This window comes from Podarcis bocagei (genome assembly GCF_964188305.1).
Source record: "Podarcis bocagei genome assembly, chromosome: 4".
Lineage (NCBI taxonomy): Eukaryota > Metazoa > Chordata > Lepidosauria > Squamata > Lacertidae > Podarcis > Podarcis bocagei.
In genome coordinates, this window is record NC_138128.1 from 4,172,832 (window position 1) to 4,193,961 (window position 21,130).

General features: G+C 45.9%; 2 protein-coding genes across 4 annotated transcripts in view; one reads left to right on the forward strand and one right to left on the reverse strand.

The window, feature by feature from the left end:
* The window catches only part of LRCH3 (leucine rich repeats and calponin homology domain containing 3), a gene marked incomplete at its 5' end in the record, with an annotated part of 84,247 nt that extends 65,926 nt beyond the window's left edge, over nt 1-18,321 (forward strand). Inside the window, 7 exons of one of the 3 annotated variants that reach the window (XR_014007044.1) lie at nt 3,473-3,521; nt 4,575-4,697; nt 5,879-5,997; nt 6,964-7,101; nt 8,343-8,420; nt 12,940-17,606; nt 17,640-18,321. Coding sequence is in view for 2 of the 3 variants with exons in the window: in XM_081190155.1 (XP_081046281.1) it covers nt 1,084-1,164; nt 3,473-3,521; nt 4,575-4,697; nt 5,879-5,997; nt 6,964-7,101; nt 8,343-8,420; nt 12,940-13,140 (789 nt within the window). Of the gene's footprint in view, nt 1-1,083; nt 1,165-3,472; nt 3,522-4,574; nt 4,698-5,878; nt 5,998-6,963; nt 7,102-8,342; nt 8,421-12,939 lie in introns of all 3 variants that reach the window. The other 2 variants (XM_081190155.1, XM_081190154.1) reach the window with 2 other exon arrangements.
* Nucleotides 1-21,130, reverse strand: part of RUBCN (rubicon autophagy regulator) — a 189,492-nt gene that overhangs the window by 143,951 nt on the left and 24,411 nt on the right. The gene's annotated exons all lie outside the window — the stretch shown is intronic.

Below are 21,130 nucleotides of genomic sequence, written 5' to 3' on the forward strand. Positions count from 1 at the left end.
ACTGCGCCAGTTGCCTTTAAAGCTCACCGTAGCAACCAACCACCGTGTACCTTCTCACATGGCTGCTTCGTCTGCAGTAAGCAGAGTGGCTGGGGAAACCTAGCCAGGTGGGCAGGGTATAAATAAATTATTATTATTATTATTATTATTATTATTATTATTATTATTATTATTATTATCTGTTACCTTTATCCTGTGTTTCTCTGCACTTCTGGTCCCTATGTTTGCTTGTTCTCTTTCATCTTATACTTCAAACTCTTTGGCATGAGATAATTCTAATTTTGCATGCAAGTGTCAGATACAACCCAATGCAGCCCTGGGTGGCCTTGGAATACAAACAAGTGTGGTTGGTTTTTGTTGTGCTTAATTTCTGGCATCCTTTACTCTCGTGGACAGCATTTATTTTATTTTTTTTACTATAATGAGTTATTGTACATGATGCTGTTGTTCCTAGTTTGTTACATTCCCAAGAGTTTACTAATTGAGCCTTAAGGACCAAATCTTCAAGCAATCCCCATAAATGCTGCTTGCTTTTCCAACCCCTGCAGTGCAGTGATAATCACAACCTCGGCATTGGCAGGGCTACCACCTTGAACTCTACAGTGAGCAACATCTTGACACACACAGCGAAGAGAGTGCATAGTTTGCCAGTTGTTTATTCCACTTAAGAACAGACTTGGTGGGGAAATTTAACAGGAATTGCTTCAAGAAAGACTGTAGCGTTAGGTTCAGGTAAAGAGAAGAGGCCATAGCTCAGTGGTACAGCACATGCCTTGCAAGCTGGTTCCATGTTCAGTCCTTGATTATCTCTATTTAGAGGAGTCGTAGTTAGCGGGCCTGAAAGAGACCTCCGCTTGGGACCTTAGAGGGCTGCTGCCAGTAAGGACAGCCGTTGCTGGACTTAGATGGATCCGCGGCCTCACTCTGAGTAAGGCAGCTCCATATGTTGATAGGCCGTTCTGGGACTGTTGTCAAGGGTAGTCTGTTGGATTCTTCTGCTTTGCACCTTCTGCCTTCTTCAGGTGATTCTCTGTCTTCCTCCCTTTCTTCTCCCCCTTCTCTCTTCTCTGCCCTCCCTGACAGAATGGTTTTGAGCCTATCTTAGTGTTTGAGATTGACAGTAATACCAACACCATTAAAAGGAGGCCGGGGACACTCAACCAGGTGAAGAGCATGCAGTGTGTGACTGTCTTGGCTGGATTTACGTTTCCTGCTTACCTGATACTGAGGGCAGCGTTGATCCCTACTCTCGGCCTGTCCTGTCATGAGCTGGTTTAAAGCGGAGCCTGAGGGAGAGTTTTCACGTCCATCTAATGGAGCCAAGAACCACCCTTGCTTAATAGATGACTCTGCAGAGAGTTGGTGGTCCATGTGCACCATGTCTGGACAAGTTAAGCTGGGGGAGGTCAAGCAAAATACAACAAACTAAAAATGTAAGATCAGCCTTGCTGGATCAGACTGAGAAGGTCCATCTAATCACAAAGTTGGAAGGGACCACACGGGTCATGTAGTCCAACCCCCTTCAATGCAGGAATTTTTCACCCAAGGCAGGGCTCGAACCCACAACCCTGAGATTAAACGTCTCATTCTCTACCGACTGAGCTTCCCCAACAGTTGGCAGCCAGTTTCTTCTGTGAGGCCCAAAGCAAGAGGACACAAAAGAAAGACCTCTGCTGTTCTTCCCTCAGTAGTTCAGAAATATGAGGGGTCCGTTTAGCTATCGCAGACCCTCCTCCATGAATGTGTTTAGTCCCATTTCAAGGCTGTCTTAATAGAGGGCCATCATCACATCTGGCGGCAGCAAATTCCATGTGATAACTCTCTGTTGTGTGAGGACGTTCTTTCTCCAGTCTGTCCCGAATCTGCTACCCATCACTGGGTGACTCTTGAGTTCAAGTATTCTGAAAGAGGGGGGGGGGCTCTTTCCACTTTCTCCATAATTGCATGCAACCTTCCGTCATATTTCCCCTTATTTGTCTTTTCCCCCTCTTAACTAAAAAACCCACACATGTTTTAGCTTTTCCTCATAAGGAAGACGCTCCAGCCCCTGAATCATTTTGGTTGCCCCAAGTCATTGCAAAGACCACAGAATTTTGGTTTCTGCATATTAAATCCCATCTGTACCACCAAGAACCACTCCTGGGGCAATTTTCTGGTTTGCCATATGAATAGGATTGCCAAGTAAACGAGTTGTCAGAGAAAAGCAGTTTTATTCTGACATGACATGATGTCTGACCTGTCTGCAGTAGAAGCTGAAATTAGCCTGTAAAACTTTTCTTGTTTGCAGAATCTTCAGCAGCAGATAAAGGCTGTACTTTCTGGCCACTAAAATAAACTGCATATGCACACCCATCACTGTCTGTCACTTTTCGTCTGATGTTTTTGGTGCTTTGCAGACTTCTTTTTGCAGAGGCCAGTACGATTTTTCATTGTGAAAATGATCAGGTCCTATGCTTGCTTAATATTTCATTAGAATCATTTCTGACAAAAGAAAAAACAAAAAACGAACATACTCTTTTATTATAGAAGACCTAGTTATCTGTCAAGCTGGAGAAAGGGCAGAGACATAGGTGAAGGCAGCCTGTCTTCCATTCACCCAAACTAGCAGGCCTGACCTAGAAGCCATTGGAGAGGTCAGGGATATCATTTGACTTCCTCTGGCCTGCTGTTGTTAAATTCTTATTGCTGCTCTTGCTGACATCCTTCAGGTACCAGAGTGAGACCCTCAAATACGCTTGTGGGCTGTTCTCTGTAACTTGCTTCTTCTTGGTGACACTTCACACAAGATGGTGATTGTGGGTCACTCGCTTCCACCAACGCAACGCTTCTAAAACCTGGTCCTGAGTTTGGAGCCCACTGTGCTTCTCTCCAACAGCAGAACAAAGAGGAATAGCGGAATATTGGTAGATGGGCCAGTACACTTGCTGTGTGGTGCTTCCTTGTTGTATAAAATGAAGTTCTGCTGTCTCCTTAACGTGAGCTGAAAAGTCACCCTTTTGTGCTTGCATTCCTTAACAAGTCCACTTCGCTTGATTAGTCTGATTATCTTGTACATACATGCTGGAAATTGTAATCAGTGATAATATAGAGTCCCCGTAAAAATGGCAAAATATGTCTAAGAACCAGAGATACTTATGCAGTTGAATATTCACTTCGTACTAATTTGCCTTTGATTAAAGATCTTTTCTTTACATACAATCAGTTTTATCCCATCCCCCCCCCATTGGCTAGCTTAGTGGCAGCCTTTTTTTGTGGCTCTTGTCCCAAATACATTTAATCCAGGCTGTACTATTCTCCATTATTATAGTCTCAGAAGTGTTATGCTAATTTTCTAAGAGATCCTTTTTATGGCATGTAAGCCCCTCCCTCCCATCTTATGCTCCATCTTCCTACCCCTAGAATGATATCCTAGATGTGTACAAAGCTTATTTCTGCTGCGTTCGACTGCTTCATCTTTCTCCTTTATCCACAGAGTGATGACAGATCCACCATCTCGCCAAATTCACCCACAGCTCAAACAGGTAAACTTGGGGGAGAAAGCAAAGGGGGAAACAGATGCATCACTGAGATGCTGAAAAGGTTATCAGCGTGCAAGCTAAGCTGACAGGGGTCTTGGCCATAACCTGTGGACCAGTGTAGCACCACAACCAAGGGCTGTGCCAACACTGCAAGCCAGTTGTGGATGTTGCACTTGGACAACAAGGTGAGCCAGTACAGAAGTGCCTTAAGCAATCCTTTCCACCAGGTAGTTTTATAGGTGTAATAACTGTCATACTTTCAAGTGTTCAGAAGACTCACACACATTGTAATGACCCTTGATTTGTAGGATTGGCCAGCACCGTTCTTCTCCTTTCCTAGATTAGGGGGTCGGTGGGTGCTGAGATAGCAGTGCCTTCCCTACAGCCACCAAGTGAGTTTATGGCAGAAGCAAAACTTGACCCTGTACCTTCCTGATTCATAGCTCATTTGTTTCACCTCCATGCTGCACTAGCTCTCTCACAATTCTTTGACTCAGCAGAGAGATACAGCTCACTTCCACACAAGTAAAGTAAGGCAATAAAAAAGTTTGTCTCTGAATGAAGCTAGGTCCAGAAAACTCCGTAATCAATTGTCATGGTTAAGTAATGGCACACGAGCCTTTCTCCCACTGATACATCTTGCCTGTGATGTTGGGCCAAACCAAAATATGACCACAGCTGGAGATGAACAGGCTATTATGCTTCAGCTGTGAAATTCCATTGTACTGGGAGAAAAGCATTTTGTATGGGTTCATAAATGCAGGACTATTGTAGCCTGAGCTTCAGACACTTTGGGAGGGCTGGGAGCTCCATTGCATTGGGTTTGTTTTTCTGGACTGAGGCTCCTTTGGACGTTCCCCAGGTTGTGAAACTGTAATAAAATAGAGAAGACTTTTTTCCAGAGGGTACTGAGGAATGTTCGTAGACATCTAGAGTGGGCTGGTCTTCCCCTCACATCTTTATAACACTCAGCAATAAGTTTGTCAGTTTAAAAATGTGTCCTTCCAATTATTGTTCTGCTGAGCTGACTGCATGTTTTTGCATGTCCACATTCAGTTCACCTGTCTGCTCCATATCCTGGTCCAGCTGCTGTTGCTGCTGCTCCTTCCTACAGAAATCCTCCCCAGCGTCCTGAGAGCTTCCTTTTTCGGAATGTTGCCAGGGATGAAGTGAGCAAAGGTAGGCTGCACAAACTGGACCTGTGAGGGTGTGGCTTGGTGGTCTCCATTAGCCCCTTGGAACATAGGGAGCTGACTTAAACCAAGTCAGGCCATTGGTCCATCTAGTTCAGTATTCTGGCTGAGTTTCCCCAGCCACTCTGGGCGGCTTCCAATCAAGTGTTAAAAACAATACAGCATTAAACAGGGCTGCCTTCAGATGTCTTTTAAAAAGAAGATAGCTGCTTATTTTCTTGACATCTGAAGGGAGGGCGTTCCACAGGGAGGGTGACACTACCGAGAAGGCCCTCTTCCTGGTTCCCTGTAACTTGGCTTCTCGCAGTGAGGGAACTGCCAGAAGGCCCTTGGTGCTGGACCTCAGTGTCCGGGCTGAACGATGGGGGTGGAGACACTCCTTCAGGTATACAGGACCAAGTCAGCACCAACACTTTGAATTGTGCTTGGAAACGTTCTGGGAGCCAATGCAGATCTCTCAGGACCGGTGTTATGTGGTCCCGGTGGCCGCTCCCAGTCACCAGTCTAGCTGCTGCATTCTGGATTAATTGCAGTTTCCAGGTCACCTTCAAAGGTAGCCCCACATAGAGCGCATTGCAGTAGTCCAAGCAGGTCTCATCCTGCGTACCAGATGGAGCTGATAGACAGCCACCCTGGACACAGAATTAACCTGCGCCTCCATGGACAGCTGTGAGTCCAAAATGACTCCCAGGCTGCGCACCTGGTCCTTCAGGGGCACAGTTACCCCATTCAGGACCAGGGAGTCCCCCACACCCGCCCGCCCCCTGTTCCCCAAAAACAGTACTTCAATCTTGTTAGTATTCAACCTCAATCTGTTAGCCGCCATGCATCCTCCAACCACCTCCAGGCATTCACACAGGACCTTCACCTCCTTCACTGGTTCTGATTGCAGGACAAGGGATTGAACTTAGGACCTTTTCCATGTAGAGCATGTGCTCTACCACTGACCAGTGGATCTTCCCCTACATTGGAGCCAAGTTGTGTTGCCCAGAGCAGTTGCTTCATTAACTAGGCCAAAGGGTATGCTCTAACAAGCAGCAGATGAAGCGATTAACCTGTGATTGGGCTTTCCCTCTTGGGAATGCGAAGTGGAGGGGGCAGTGGGGCTTATGTGGGTGGTTCCCAAACACTCCATATGGTCCTTTATTATTTTCTTGTCTTTTCTAGCCACTTCATCACTGTCTCCTTCTGCATCGGCACCTGCTAATAGCACTGAAGACCATAGTGAAAACCACAGTTCCAAGCTGCAGGAAGAAGAGGTTGAGCTGATAGAGCAACTGCGGAAAGTACGTGGCAAAGTTTTCTCCATTGCTTTGGAAAGATGGGCTTGCTAAATAAGTTCAAGGCAAATCTGTTCCAGGGGTAGCCAACCAAATGGCCAGCAGATATTGTTGGACTTTAACTCCCATGAGCTGTAGCCAGCATGGAATCCTTAAGGAATGCTAGAGATGTCTGTGGCATTCTGGATTTTAAAAAATCTTGCATGTCACAACTTGTTTATCTGGCAGATCTGCTGCATGCCATTACTGCACTGTGGGCTGCATCCTGTGTTGTGGTGTTTGTACACAAGACTGTTCTTGCAAATTAGTCTCATGACTAAAAAGTAATGTGAGAAGGCTTTATAAATGTCTACTCCTGCAGAACTACTCCCAGTTTCTCAGCACACTTCTTTCTGATTTGTTGCAAATCAGGTTCCCAGATAACTTGGTTCAATTGTAGAAGGAAAACATTTGGGAGTACAAAATGTTGCCCTTGGCTGCATTTGGACAATTGCATCTTGGCTTAATAAGCTGAGGTATGAATGAGCCATGGCATTGCTGTATGCAGCGGTTTTGCAGAAAAGCCAGGGAGTCTTCAGTTAACTATGGTTGTCCGTTACATTAGAACTGGGAAACTGTGGTTCGTAACTTAGGAGGAAGCCAGGACACGAAACCAGCTTCAAACTATGGCTTCTTATCCTGGCTTGTTCCGAAGCTGTTAACCACAGTTTCCCAGTTCTAATGTAACTGGAAACTATAGTTTGCTTGCTCATGCAAAGTAAGGAGCAAAGTGGCTGCTTGCAGAGCATGAGATTTGCTGGTTATTTTGCTGAGATAATCCGAACACAGCCTTATCCTCATTTAATGATGTCTGTAGGTTGTACTTTACAGATTTCTTGCAACCTATTTAAAGTTTGTCTCTGGGTAGCGTGTATTGTGGCAGCGGCAATGAACTTGAAAGTTTCTCTCCTCTTTTCCCTCTTTTCCCCCCAGAAAATTGAATCACGGTTGAAAGTGTCTTTGCCCAGCGATCTTGGAGCAGCGCTGACTGATGGCGTGGTGCTCTGCCATTTAGCCAATCATGTGCGGCCTCGTTCTGTTCCTAGTATTCACGTCCCGTCGCCAGCTGTTGTAAGTATCCCGTTAAGAGCGCTGTGGCGGCTTGATAGAATCCGTACCTGTTTCTCAAATTTGATTCTGTCTTCTGGCTTGAAAGGCATTCAAGCAATGAAACAGCAGATGACTGCTAAAGATAATCAGTAGTGTAAAATGACAAAAGCAGAACAACAGAGCAGTGGTGATAAAATTATTATTATTGATTTATTTTATTTTTTATTAACTTTGTATACCACCCTTCATCTGAAGATCCTCAGGGTGGAGCACAACAGAAAAATGCAAAATGAGTATACAAAATAAAACAAAAACAAATCAATTTACCCCCCCCCCTCCCACAAATACATAGGAGCCAGAAGGAAATTAGCTGCACAAAATTCCCAGCATATTCTGGAGAGAAGTTGTCTGCTGCAGGGAAGACCCTGCACCTCGAAGAGGTCAGCCTGACTTCTGATAAGGAAACATGCCCCATCCCAGCCCCAAAGATCTCAGTCTACAGAGATTCTAATTTCTTCAAATTTCTCTTTAATGTTGCTACAAACAACCCTTGATCTCTGTGTCAATAATATTCAACAAGAGCTGCAAGCACCTATGGCTACTGTGGCAAACTCTGCAGTTTTGCATTGTAAGAACCCCCAAATCTTGTGTCAGCTGCTTTTGGCATGCAAATATTCCATGCAAATCCAGACCTTCACTAATTTGTCTGGCTCTATAGGCAGCTGCTTTAACTTAATTTCTGGCTGACCAGGATAGTGGGGTGAGAGTAAGAGAGGAGTTTAGACCTCAGTGAGCAAGAGGTGCACACCTAGAGACAGTAGTAGTAGTAGTAGTAGTAGTAGTAGTAGTAGTAGTAGTAATACCCCACCCATCTGGCTGGGTTTCCCCAGCCACTCTGGGCAGCTTCCAACAAAATATTAAAAATACAATAAAACATCAAACATTAAAAGCTTCCCTAAACAGGGCTGCCTTCAGATGTCTTCCAAAAGTCAGAGAGTTTCTTATTTCCTTGACATCTGATGGGAGGGCGTTCCACCAGGGCAGGCGCCACTACTGTGAAGGCCCTCTGCCTGGTTAAGGGACAGCTGGCAGAGAAGTATGTGTGGGAACAGCCATGCTGTCATATGTACTATTTTTCTTCCTAACTGAAATTTCTAGGGACCCACACTATTGACTCCTAGCACAAAAATATCTTTAGCATTCTGGTTTATCTGTAAGGCACTGCTGAGTTAAGAATGACATGGTCCTCCTTTCTTCTGCAGCCTAAGTTAACCATGGCCAAGTGTAGACGGAATGTGGAAAATTTCCTGGAAGCTTGCCGAAAGATTGGCGTGCCTCAGGTAAAAGAGAAAACCTTCTGTGTTTATTTTGCACTGCATGTACTCATTTTATATTATTGAGAGCCCGGCATTTCATAGCACCAGTTTCTGCACGGGGTTGGGGGCCACAGTGGAAATAAATGCCTAGAGATGTAACCCACCATATTGCAGCCAATCAAGCCACTCCAGTAATAAGCACCCTTTGTCCTTCAATAATGCCTATTTGCAGACTTGCATTCAGAATAGGCTCAGTGGAAAGTGTGTTAATGAAAATGTAGCAAATCAGGAAGTGAAATCATACTCCTGTTTATTCCAGTTCATCTGAGTGCCTTATCAGGGCTTGCCCAGTCTTGCTCAGTGCATTGAGTAAGATGTGAGGTCTTGCACTAGAAATCAGATTTAGTTCTGCCGTTGGCTTCTGTTTATGAAGAAGGACGGCAGAGGCAAACAGAACACGGGGTACAATAAATATAATTGTATCTTACAAGTCTGAGAAGTCTTGTCACTAATCTCATTAGTCTACCTATTTTATACCTTCTGGTACTTGTTCTCGGAGACTGTACTCAGGATGAAAATTCAGCTGTACGAAAGATTTGAACCATTGGCTATTCAAATGGGGTTCTGTGTTCTGAATCATTCCCACACCCTCAGATATGCTTGGAGTTGGATGTAGGTATGCCAGAGAGTGCAGGAGTGCTCCAGAATATCATACTTGATGCTACTACAGGCAGAATTTTTCTGCACTGTGTAGTTTGGGGGGGGGGGTTGGTCTGGAGAGAAACTTTGGGGTCACTCCAATGAAAACCATAGTCCCAAGACTGACCTACTGTGATGTATGGTATATGAGAAGAAGTGGAAGGACTAGCTGACTGTATTTCACTTATTTAAAGTGATATGTTTGCGGCTAGATCCTGTGACATTTGACCTGGTCTCTGATGGTAGGTATCCAATAATATATTCCTATATTCAGCAGTTGACATCCTAATCTGGACACTGCGATAACAATTTTTGGACTTGACACTTCATCTTCCCAGTTGCTGCAGGTGCTGACTTTAGGCAGAGACTCTTCCAAGGCAGCGCTGCAGACATTCAGCACATCCTAGTCCAATTGTCAGCTCCTTTTGCTTCTGGATTCTGCTCACCATCCTTCAGAGAGCAGCCCAGTTGGTGCAAAAACGAGGCTTGACCGTGTGTGCTGCAGGTTTTTAGCACAGATGCTTTTCAGTCGTTTGGTTTCATCACATTGCATGTGAAACGTTAAGTCTTTAAGTGCTGTAATACTGTTTCTGGTGGCAATGGTCCCCTCTCCACCTCATGATGATAGCCGAGTCATAATTGCTACAAACAGCTACTTTGCCAAGAGATCCCTAGATCTTTACCGTGAAGAGCGGTATTGACTATGTCGGGTTATTACTTGTCTGTGTGTTTTGAACAACCAGCATTTGGCAGGTGTATAATCGAGATGCCAAAGTCTCACACTCCATAAGCGGCATATAAAATCCACTACCAGCCAAGGACTTAAAGCCTACTGCACAAACCTCCCACCGAAATCCCCTCTCAACTCTCCCCACCCCATGTGTTACCTGCTGTCCCCTTTACTTGCTATCCTCAGAGAGACCCAGATGCACACCTCTAGCCCCAGCCTTCCTTGTCCCCCTGCCTGGCTGGCTTGCACTCTCTTTCTCCTCCTTCCTGTTGTTGCCCCTCTTGCTTCCACTGCGTGACTCTAGAATCATAGAATCATAGAGTTGGAAGAGACCACAAGGGCCATCAAGTCCAACCCCCTGCCAAGCAGGAAACACCATCAGAGCACTCCTGACATATGGTTGTCAAGCCTCTGCTTAAAGACCTCCAAACAAGGAGACTCCACCACACTCCTTGGCAGCAAATTCCACTGTCGAACAGCTCTTACTGTCAGGAAGTTCTTCCTAATGTTTAGGTGGAATCTTCTTTCTTGTAGTTTGGATCCATTGCTCCGTGTCCGCTTCTCTGGAGCAGCAGAAAACAACCTTTCTCCCTCCTCTATGTGACATCCTTTTATATATTTGAATATGGCTATCATATCACCCCTTAACCTCCTCTTCTCCAGGCTAAACATGCCCAGCTCCCTTAGCCTTTCCTCATAAGGCATCGTTTCCAGGCCTTTGACCATTTTGGTTGCCCTCCTCTGGACACGTTCCAGTTTGTCAGTGTCCTTCTTGAATTGTGGTGCCCAGAACTGGACACAGTACTCCAGGTGAGGTCTGACCAGAGCAGAATACAGTGGCACTATTACTTCCCTTGATCTAGATGCTATACTCCTATTGATGAGGCCCAGAATTGCATTGGCTTTTTTAGCTGCCGCGTCACACTGTTGGCTCATGTCAAGTTTGTGGTCAACCAAGACTCCTAGATCCTTTTCACATGTACTGCTCTCAAGCCAGGTGTCCCCCATCTTGTATTTGTGCCTCTCATTTTTTTTTGCCCAAGTGCAATACTTTACATTTCTCCCTGTTAGCCATCACCTGACCGTTCCCTGTGGGCAGGATAAGGAAGAGTGGAAGCAGGAGCTGTGCTTGAACTAGCCAGGATCTGCAAGAAACTTTCAGGTTGCAGTTTGCCAGTCCCATGTGTTTTGAGTTTGGAACATAGCAGGAATAAATGAGTTGTCTTCTGCTGCCGCCTTCTGTGCATCTTTTCCATATCCCATTTTGCCAGCTGAAAGGCCTTCATTCTCATCTTCATAGTAATAGCTCTTGGAGTTGGCTGCCCCTTGGAGTTAACAAAAGGCCAAGTGAAAGAGCTCTTCAGCTCACCCAGCAGCACTCTCTGCAGTCTGACAATTCAAGATGAGTCGTGGTGGTGGCTGAGCTGATGAGGCTAGAAGCCATTTTCTTTGCTTGGGGGAATCCGCTTCTGTTCAGCTTTGGTGTAGACCGGAGAGAAGCAGAAGGTTGTGTAGACCAGGTTGAAGCTGAAAGTGTCAAGTAGGTTCAAGCCAAGGATGTTGCTGGGGCTCAGTGGGTGACCTGAAGGCATTGTTGGTGCTAGCCATCACAAGGAAGAGCAAGAGTCATGCTTGATGGACCCAAGACCATTGAGTAGGAATGAGGACAGGGGTTGGGAAGATGGGTGGGAGACACCCGGGAGCCAGAGACCAGCCACTTACGCCATTGCTCAGATGTCTCTGAGTTTGTGGATTGACACCAGTGACCTATCCAGCACTTTGCCCAACTCAGCATAACAAAGGATGCTCAAACTGAAGTCTGGCTATTTTGAGAATATATCCCCCAACAATTTTGAGGAAGCTTAATTAAGTATATTTCTTACAACCAAGAATTCACATGGGGTGGGATTCAGCACAAGCATTCCATCAGCACAAGCATTCCAGGTTGCCCGATGGAACAATATCACATCGCCTTCCCCTCTGTCCACACGCTGTTCTGGGGTTCTTCCTGACCACCCAGAGCCAATGTTAGGGCGGAAATGCCTTGTTGCACAAGTGGAAGTATCAGTGCACAATTTCCTATGACGGGCCTCATGAGGTGAATCCTACCCATAATCTGTGCAAATTCGGCATAACTCAGATCCTACACCTAGAGAAATGGGGATCCTTTATCCTTTTAAAATAAAAACTGCTTCTTCTTATAGTTTATAGGGACTCTGAAGCACATGTAGAGCTCTATGCAAAACAGGATCTGGTCTATACTCTTCACTGTTGGGGAACATGTCAGGCAGTGAGGGCAATAAGAGATCCTGCCTGCACCAAGTACCACTTGGTCTCTCTCTCTCTCTCTCTCTCTCTCTCTCTCTCTCTCTCTCACACACACACACACACACACACACACACACACAGTGTTGGACCTGGGACAGGCGTGTGGTGCCTCCCGTTGGGTTTGTGTTGTACCAGTAATAAAGAGAAAGGTGTTCGCATGGTCCTATGTAGAAATACTTACCTTTTGAGAGGGCAGATGAGATCCCTTTTTAAAGCTGTTCTCTAAAGGTAGCATCTTGCATAGAGCCACATTCCCCTTCTGCCGTGCCCGCATGCCCATGTTTAGCTAAGTGGTTTAGTGGGCACAGTGCGACAGAAACACATTTGGGGGTTGATGTGCTTTGCACCCTCACAACCATCCACCACCTCTGCTGGGAGAAAAGTGAAAAGTCCAAAAATTGCAAACTTTTTTTTTAAAAAAAATGAAAATGAAACGTATTGCATGATGGTACACTGGTTTACCTATGCAGGATACTACACTCAGAGACCAACTTTGCATTCCCAACCAAAAATGGGTGCACTTTTGGGATGTTTCCATGCACCACGCTCCCAGTTTAAATAACACCCCTTCCTGAAAAATGAAGGCCTGATTGTGCCAGTATGTTTTATGGCTGTTTTCTTCCAATTGAACAGCAGTATAAGAATAGAGGTAAGAACACTGAAGGACCCTTTTGTGAAAAATGGATGACCCTGGCTTTCTTGTCTACTTCATGGATTCTTGCATGACTGATGACTGACGCTAATTTTTTTCTGTCTGTTTTCCCTTCCTGCTCACACTTTGGACAGGACAAACTCTGTTCCCCTTCTGACATTCTCCAGCTAAACCTCAGCATTAAAAGGACAGTAGAATCTCTTCTTTCTCTGGGGGCAGATTCAGAAGAACCGAATCTTGTCTCCCTTTCCACTCAGCTGTGTGGCTTTGCGGCATTTTACTGTGCTCTGATGCTAATGCTCTGTGTGTTCTATCGCTGGGTCTTTTTCCTCTAGCTAAAGCTCAAGGGTGCCATGGACTTAACTCCAGCTCTTCCAAGCGGTTGGTAAACGGTCTGTGTTTCAGTCGAGAATTTTGTATGTGTACGTTGTTCCTGATCCACCAGCAATCTGCTCTGTGTGATGTGAAAAACTCTTGCTGATAATGACCTAGTCAGGCAGAATTTGCTGTTAGATAAGTGAAAGCTCCCTTACATTATGTGGCTGGAATACTTTATGCAAAACAGAAGGGGGTTACACTTTGTAGAAATCTATTTTAATTGCACAACAGTGGATATTTTTGTAGAACAGGAAGTTCACCCACTTCCTTTGGGAGGGAGGGAGGGTTGGTAGAGACAGCGATGGACATTTGATTCTTGGAACTCATGGAACACTTGAAAAACCGGGATACAGTGTTGAAGGGAGACACTCCCTCACCATAAGATTTTTCCATCTAGACCTCCTTTGGTTTCTTAAGGATTAAACAAACAATGAAATGCATCTTCACCTTTTTCTCCAAATGCTAGGAATATCACCATCGTTTTTAAAACAAAAAGTGGCGATTGTTCAGGATTCCTCAGAAACCTCAAGCCTAAGCATCAGAGGCCTTATTTTCAAGCAGTGCAGTTGGGCAATATTCCTTCCTGTCTCTGAGGCACTGCTAGATTTGCAGAGCAGGCTGTGTTGCACAGCAGAACGTGGAGATTGCAGGTTTTTACAGCCAGTGCAGGTTTTATTACAGTGGCATTATAGCATTTGCACTGATGGTCTATGATGCAGGAGGGGCTCATGACAAATGGCTTCTCATCTTCTTAGACCAGAAAATCCACAGCATGCCATTTTTTTCTAGTGATCTCTACTTTATTTAGAATACTTACACAAGTTCCTCTTTGCTGTTACATTGCTCAGTCTGAGCAGACCGCTAGTGTGAGCAAATATCTGTACCAGCAAGTCTGCTACCTTAATCCTGTCTGCACCAGCTGTTAGTGCTATTGGTGATGTGTAGCACTGGGAAAATGCAACCCTTTGCCTTGCGTTTCCTCACCTCCTTCTGGGCTCACGTTCATATTTGCACACATGTGTGCCAATGTCACAAAATGTATTGACTTGTTTATTTCACCGTTAGGATTTCTCAGTTGATCTCTGCTGTCACGAAGAATCTTAGGCAACGTCTCCAGAGCAGAGGCGTGCACTTCTTTAAGAGTGAGAGGCATTCGTCTTTCTAGCAAATGCACATGAGCAAGTTGTTGAAATCCTCAGCTTTAATACCAGTCCTGTAGCTTTCCAATAGTGACAGCACTTTTAAGGAGCAGCGCCTTATCTGAAATACCGTTCACACTGTTATTGATTAATTAGGTGCTTTCATGTTTATAGACATACTCCGAACAATGTGTAACAGTGTTCAGCAAGCTGGACAGTTCCCATTTGGGGCTGATGGGATTTGTCCTTGTTGTGGTTTGGTGAAGCTGGGGTCCAAATATTTCTGCTGGTGCTCAGCCTTGAAAGGGTCTAGTGGGGTAATAAAACCAGGGATGGAGAAAGTAAGTAAGTTAACCCACTGAAACTCTAGCCCCTGGAAGCCCTGCTCAGTCTGGCTTCTAAGATTTCGCCAGACAGTTGCCTGCTCCCACCTCCCAGTTTAACAGCTCCCTCTCCCCATGGATGGAGCACCGAGGCTTCGTTCCACCACCTTCAGCCAGCCTTACAGAATGGCTTCTTGGCTCGTCTAGTTTTGTGTAGCTCAGGTACCAGCCGGGTTGATGCTTCAGCCTTTCTTGCCTATCCATGCACTCTGCTCCTGCCTTTCTCAGGGAGACCTTTGCTCTTAACGTGGATCTCAAAGCACAAGCGTTTGCCCTTCTGCCTAGGGGAGGTGTACCATTGGAATTGCCTCAGCCTGGCAGTCACCAGTTCACACGTTTTAGGATTTGTCCTGCTCTGGTTGGCTGGGAGCCAAAAGCTCCACAAAGCAAGAACAAGTTCAGTTACGTTTTTAAGAATGTGCACATTTAAGTACTGCTGTAACCAAATACAAAGTAGGGGGGCATCTTAGGCCTAGAATGAGTGTCAGAGCAGCAAGTTGCTCCCCATATGTGAAAATAAGAATATGAAAGTTGAACACATGCAGTTAGGCTCATGAACAGACACATCATTCTCTAACCTTGTTGCATGTGTTTGAATAGCTTTTGAATTGGCCTCTTCTGTCAATGAGTGCTTTATGACTGTTGATTCCTAAATGGGAAGGCTCCTAGCAAGCAGAACTCCTGCCTTTGTGAATTCTTGAAGACAGTGTTACCAAAAGACCTTTCTCCACTTTGAATGAATGGGTATTATTTTTGTGCTCATCCCCCTTGTCTCAAAATGTTTGGTCCATTACTGCAGGTGTAGCTGTGATTATATCTGGCCTCTGCCTCACTTTAGACTAACCTGAGTTAGGTCTGGGGTTTTCTTTTTTACCTTTTTCTGATCCCCTTTAGTCCATGTTTATAGTGGCATTTTGCTGAATTCAGGGAGCGTTGGGGCAGAGTGCCTGGTTTGCCTGCTCTGCTTGCCAGAAATCCCAAGCTTTCTGCATCTCATTGTGTATGTGGAGGAGGCCATCATAGTCACACCAGGTGCGCTGACAGATCACTAAAAGTGCAGGTGCCAAAGCGGGAATGTGTGTGGGATTCAGTGTGGTTCCGTTACAGATGTTCCACCTGTACAAGCCTATCAGCTTGTCAGATGGATCTATACCTCCTCCCCTCCTCCACGATGTTCTGGGGTTCTCCTGACCCCCCCCCCTTAAGCCAATTTTAGGGGGCGGGTGGGGGGAGTGAAGAGAAGGAGCCCCATGACTCAGGCTTCAGCTGACAGAGTTCATTAGGTGACTTCTGTCTTCTGCGATGAAAAGAATTAAAATTCTGCACCCAGAATTCTGCAACCTATATAAAATTGTGTGGATTGGAGAGGCTTGCATAATTCATTCTGGTTTTGCCAGCCATGGGGAAAGGCAGTGATTTGTACATGGCACTGATGTCTTGCTGACTGAAATCTTACTCAGCCACCTTCAGAGATTTCCAGCAGTCATTTCCCAAAATGTATATCAAGCATATCTTCACAGCAATAAGGGCTAGCAATCTTTTTTTAAAAAGTTAAAAGACAAGTTTCTCAAGTTTCTTTGCTCCTGCAAGAGTTGCAACACATGCAGTGATTGCATGCGGCCAGTTTTTGCAAACCACCTGATTGCTGAGATAATCCCTGCTATTCCAAAGGGGTTGTCAGGATTTTCACGGGTGGGCCAGCCCATGCAGAACAGTTTTGCATTTAAGCCACCATGCGGCCTTTGCCAACCTGGTGCCCTCCAGGTGTTTTGGGTTACAACTCGCATCAGTCCCAGCCAGCACAGCTGAAGGGCAGCAGCTTGGTGAAGGCTGCAGTAGAGCACTGTATCTTCTTTTTTAAGAGGGATGGTGGTGCTCCCATACCTTTTAAAATAATGCCCTTGACCGTCGATCAGCCAGGATGCCGGTGTTTGAGCTTTAGCCAGCTGAATCACAGCATTTTCCCACAATGAGCTCTTACGTTTTGTGCAATAATCACAGAGATAGAGGCTCTAAATGTCACCAGCGCTTGGGGTCCTTCCCCACAAATTCTGCTCTCAGTCGCCTCCTATGTAGCACAGCCCCCAAGCCTCTTCCACTGCCGCCTTTAAGAGTTTCCTGGGTGCCCACTTCCCTCCACAATGCCTTCCTTTTGCCCCTTCCTAGGCTGGGCGGCATCTGCTTAGCAACTGTCACCTCGGCCCTGAGGCTAACGCCTCACCTGTCAGGCTGGGGAATGTGATACTCAAGAGTGGCTTGAGTTTTACACCTGACAGTTACCGTATTTTTCGCCCTATAGGACACACTTTTCCCCCCTCCAAAAATGAAGGGGAAATGTGTGTGCATCCTATGGGGCGAATGCAGGCTTTCGCTGAAGCCTGGAGAACGAGAGGGGTAGGTGCGCACCGACCCCTCTCGCTCTCCAGACTTCAGGAAGCTATCTGCAAGCCTTGGGAGCCCGCTGGAGTTCCCGACGGGCTCCCAAGCCTTGCGGACAGCAGCCTGCAGCCCGAAACCCGGGGAGCGCAGCGGAGCGCGCCCCGGGCTTCGGGCAGATATCCGCAAGCCTAGGGAGACCGGCAGGAGTTCCCGCGGGCTCCCAAGGCTTGCGGATAGCAGCCTGTTCTGGGGTTGGGGGAAGCTCGGGCTTCCCCCACCCCAGCCCTGTGCCTGGGGGGGAAATAATATTTTTTTCTTTATCCCCCCCCCCAAAAAAAAAACTAGGTGCGCCCTATGGGCCGGTGCACCCTATAGGGTGAAAAATACGGTATAAAGCAGATTGTGTCCTTAAAAAGCTGATACCTCAGTAAATGTTAGTCTCTAAGGTGCTCATGCACTTTCTGCTGCTACAGACTAATGCCCCTGCTCTTCTGGGGTGGGTGTGTTTGTGTGTGTGTGTGTGTATTTGACCGCTCACCTGCAGTGTGTTCTCAGAGGAGTCCCACAGCTTGCCTCTTGACCGCTCTGAAATAGCAGTTTTACAGTCAAGCAAGGAGTAGGGGGTACAGGAGTCGACCCTGAATTAGTCAAGGAAACAGAGCACCTCAGTTACGTGGATAAATGCGTCTTGGAACACTGTAGTTTGTATATTTTTTAAAAGCTGTTTCTACTGGGGGTAGTTTTAGGAATATTTTAAAAGAAACGAGTGCCTGTGGAAATAAATGGGCTGCTCAATGAAACCGACTTTCTTAGTTGTGAGTTGATTGAAGGGAGTGGGGAGATGTTGCCATGCTGGAAATGCGTAAAGAAAAGAATTCCAAACTCTTGTCTTGACTCCCCTCCAGCCTCTCTTGCTTGTTTAGCCATCATCTTTAAACAGGTATTAACTAGTGTGTGAGAAAAGGTTATTTTTCCAAATTCCTGCCATCTCTCCTCATTCACATGTTATGCAAACGAAAAGTGCTTCTCTGGCTTGTACTCTTTGTACCAGGTTTTGCCTATAAAGTGTACGTCTAATACCATCCAACTTCAGAAAAAAAGACTTCCTCTTCCCCTTCATGTTCACCTTTATAATTCTCCTTTTATATATGTGTGTGTCTTGTTTGTGGGGGAAGGGGGGTTGATTGTCGGTTGCTCTTTTTTTAACATGTTGATTAAATAAAGTTCCTGTCCTGGAGTCTGGCTGGCTTGTTGTTCACTGTGTCACACATGCAGCTGTTTGTCCGATCCGGCGGTGGGCAGCTCAGAGATGTGTTTCCTTAGGAATGCATCCTGAAAAGAAGGCTGGCATGCCACATTTGCACGTCACTTCCATGTTCATAAAGTACCAAACTACATATTGCATTTCTGCCGGAATAGTATTGCTGCCCAGTGATCGCCTTCAGCTTTAAAAAAGAACCAGAACCAGCCATTTGATTGCCAGGGGTGGGCAGATGGACAAATATTGTCCTACTGGCTGAGAAATTGTGTGCATTAGAAACCACAGTGGTTGCATTTTTCATCCTTTAGTGCTTGGGACCGTTGCGTTTCTCAGGTGTAACCTCGAAGGTCCCAAAATGAAAGTTAAGATTCTAATAAAACCCCCCAGTTCTCCCCCCAAAAGGCATACAGAGAGCCAGCTTCTTAATTGCTGCCACAGCTGAGAGGCTTGAACATGCGATGCTGCCTGGGTTCTAAGTCAGAGCACTGGTCCGTGTTAAGCCAGCTCTGCCTAGGCGGAGCGGCAGAGAAGAGGCCCCTTTAGAAGCAGAAATGCAATGGGCTGGACGTGGGACTTTTTTGCATGCAGACCATGAGCTCCGCTGCTGAGCTGCACCACCCTCTCATTTTATAACATTCCATTTTTGGCATACATACAAACACACACACATTTGCTTTAATTTGGTTTCCTTTTTTTTGCGTTGTTTTAGTTTTCATCCCTTTTTTTTCCTTTATGTCTTTTTTGTGTTTTCCCATGTAGGAGCGATTATGTTTGCCTCTGCACATATTAGAAGAGAGAGGGTTGACGCGAGTGGCAGAGACTGTACAGGCACTTCTGGAACGGGCCCCCCCAAAACAGCAGCACCACCACCAGCAGCAACAGCAGCAGCAGCAGCAGAATCAGCTGGCTGCTGTGTAGTGACCCCCCGAGACCTTGTTGCTTTGTCCTTGGCCAAGCCGAAGAATGCCCGGACTTGACTGCTGGGGCAGCGTGTCCAGACACAGGCAACCTTGCCTTCGAAGGAGGAAATCTGTATCCGGGATTCCTGAAGGGAATGATTTTTGCTTCATTTCTCCACTTTTTTTGGAGGTCACAAAAGTTTCCATTGAACTTAAAGAGAAAAGAATTCTTTGTAAAGTGAGTTTTGCCTGCACACGTGGGAGGGAACCAGGGGCAGATTTCACCTCCTCTCTCATTCATTTCTCAATAAGGTCACAGTAGAATTGGGGAGCCTTTGAAACTACCCCCCCCCCGAAAAAACACCATATGTTTAAAAAACTGTGGGGTGGCTAGTATGTCATATTCAGATAGGAAATATCTTTTGGTTTTTTTGCAATGCTCTCATTCGTTTCAGCACACAGGGCATTTCTTGTGGCTTAGACCCACCTGAACACACACATACTCCTCATCCAGGACTTTGGAAGCGTACATCTAAGAGTTAGGTTATGTTCTAGCTTCAACATCACTCCCATCGGACGTATGTATAGGAATACTTTTTCACACAGGTTCTTCCTCTGGCATTCTGTGTCCCAGCACAGCGCAAGAAATTAATTGTAGCATCCATCTACTCGTAACTTGGTAACTCGCGGTTTCCTGAAAGAGCAATTCCTGGTACGACTTTTAATTTTCATTGTCAAATCATGCTACAAAGAAACTGCTGTTTGGAGGTAAAATAGCAGAGCCCTTGACCTGTGCTTTTCAAAAACGATCTGTTAACTGGGTAGGAAAGTGGATTATTGAAGTAAACGGAGACCAATGGCTCTGTTGCAGAAAGAGAAAAAAGTGTTCTTTGGTGGATTTGAAAGAACAGTTTTTAAGGGTAATTCTTTTCATGAAGTTAATCCAGCATTTCCTTTTCTGCATTCTTCTGCCATCTACCCTTCCCCTTTATTCATTGCTTCTCTCATGTGTTCAAAACCTGTAGCTTTGGAAAGTGTACAGGGGCAGATGAAAACCATGTTAGCAGTTTCTGAAGACTGGATCTGCCCAGCAAGCACCGTAAAAATGAGCCGAGAAGTGCAGACTGGCAGTCGTACAGTTCCTGCAGCTTCACTCCTGCCCCAGATGTTGCCTTATCATGGGCAATTTGAGGTTCATGTCTTGTTTCTCCAACTGGAATGCCTTTCAGACACTTATCTCCTCCCCCTGATGCTAACAGATTTCCAGTTGGAGCCAGCTGTGGGAATTGGTGGTCATGTACTGAAGCATTATGCTGATTCTGTGACTGAGAAGGACCGTAGGGAGGGAGCTGGGTAACCAGAATGCAGAAGCAAACCATGTCATCACGTAGGTGAGCAATATTTGGGCAGCAGGGAGCAAGCCTGTGTGCTGGCTTCAGAGCCACACCCTATAGCCCCTTGCAGTATCACAGAGGATTTGGGGGGGGGGGTGTACTTGGGGGCAGCGAAATCTTTGGCTGCCTCCATGCAGCATGTTCTCTTGTGGCGCCCATGCAAGGCACTGCTCTCGGTAGTGATTCCTGGGGAAGAGAGGTCCTCGTGGCCTGTATGTGAGGTTCACAAAATAAAGCAGAAAACACTGAATGTAATGATGGATGGCAGGAGGAGGTGATAGAATAGTTCAGCTGAGATGTGTAGACAATGGATTTTGAGGAATCTGGAAAAGAACCTCAGGCTGGCTGTGTTTTTGCTTTTGACATGCATCTCCTCTCCCCAAGTGTCCGGGTGGCGCTGTGCTGAAACAAAGCACAAATGTCATTTTCCTGTTGGTTTCCCTGGGCTTTAGGTGGACATCGTCCTTTTGGCCATTCTCACACGCCCTCTGC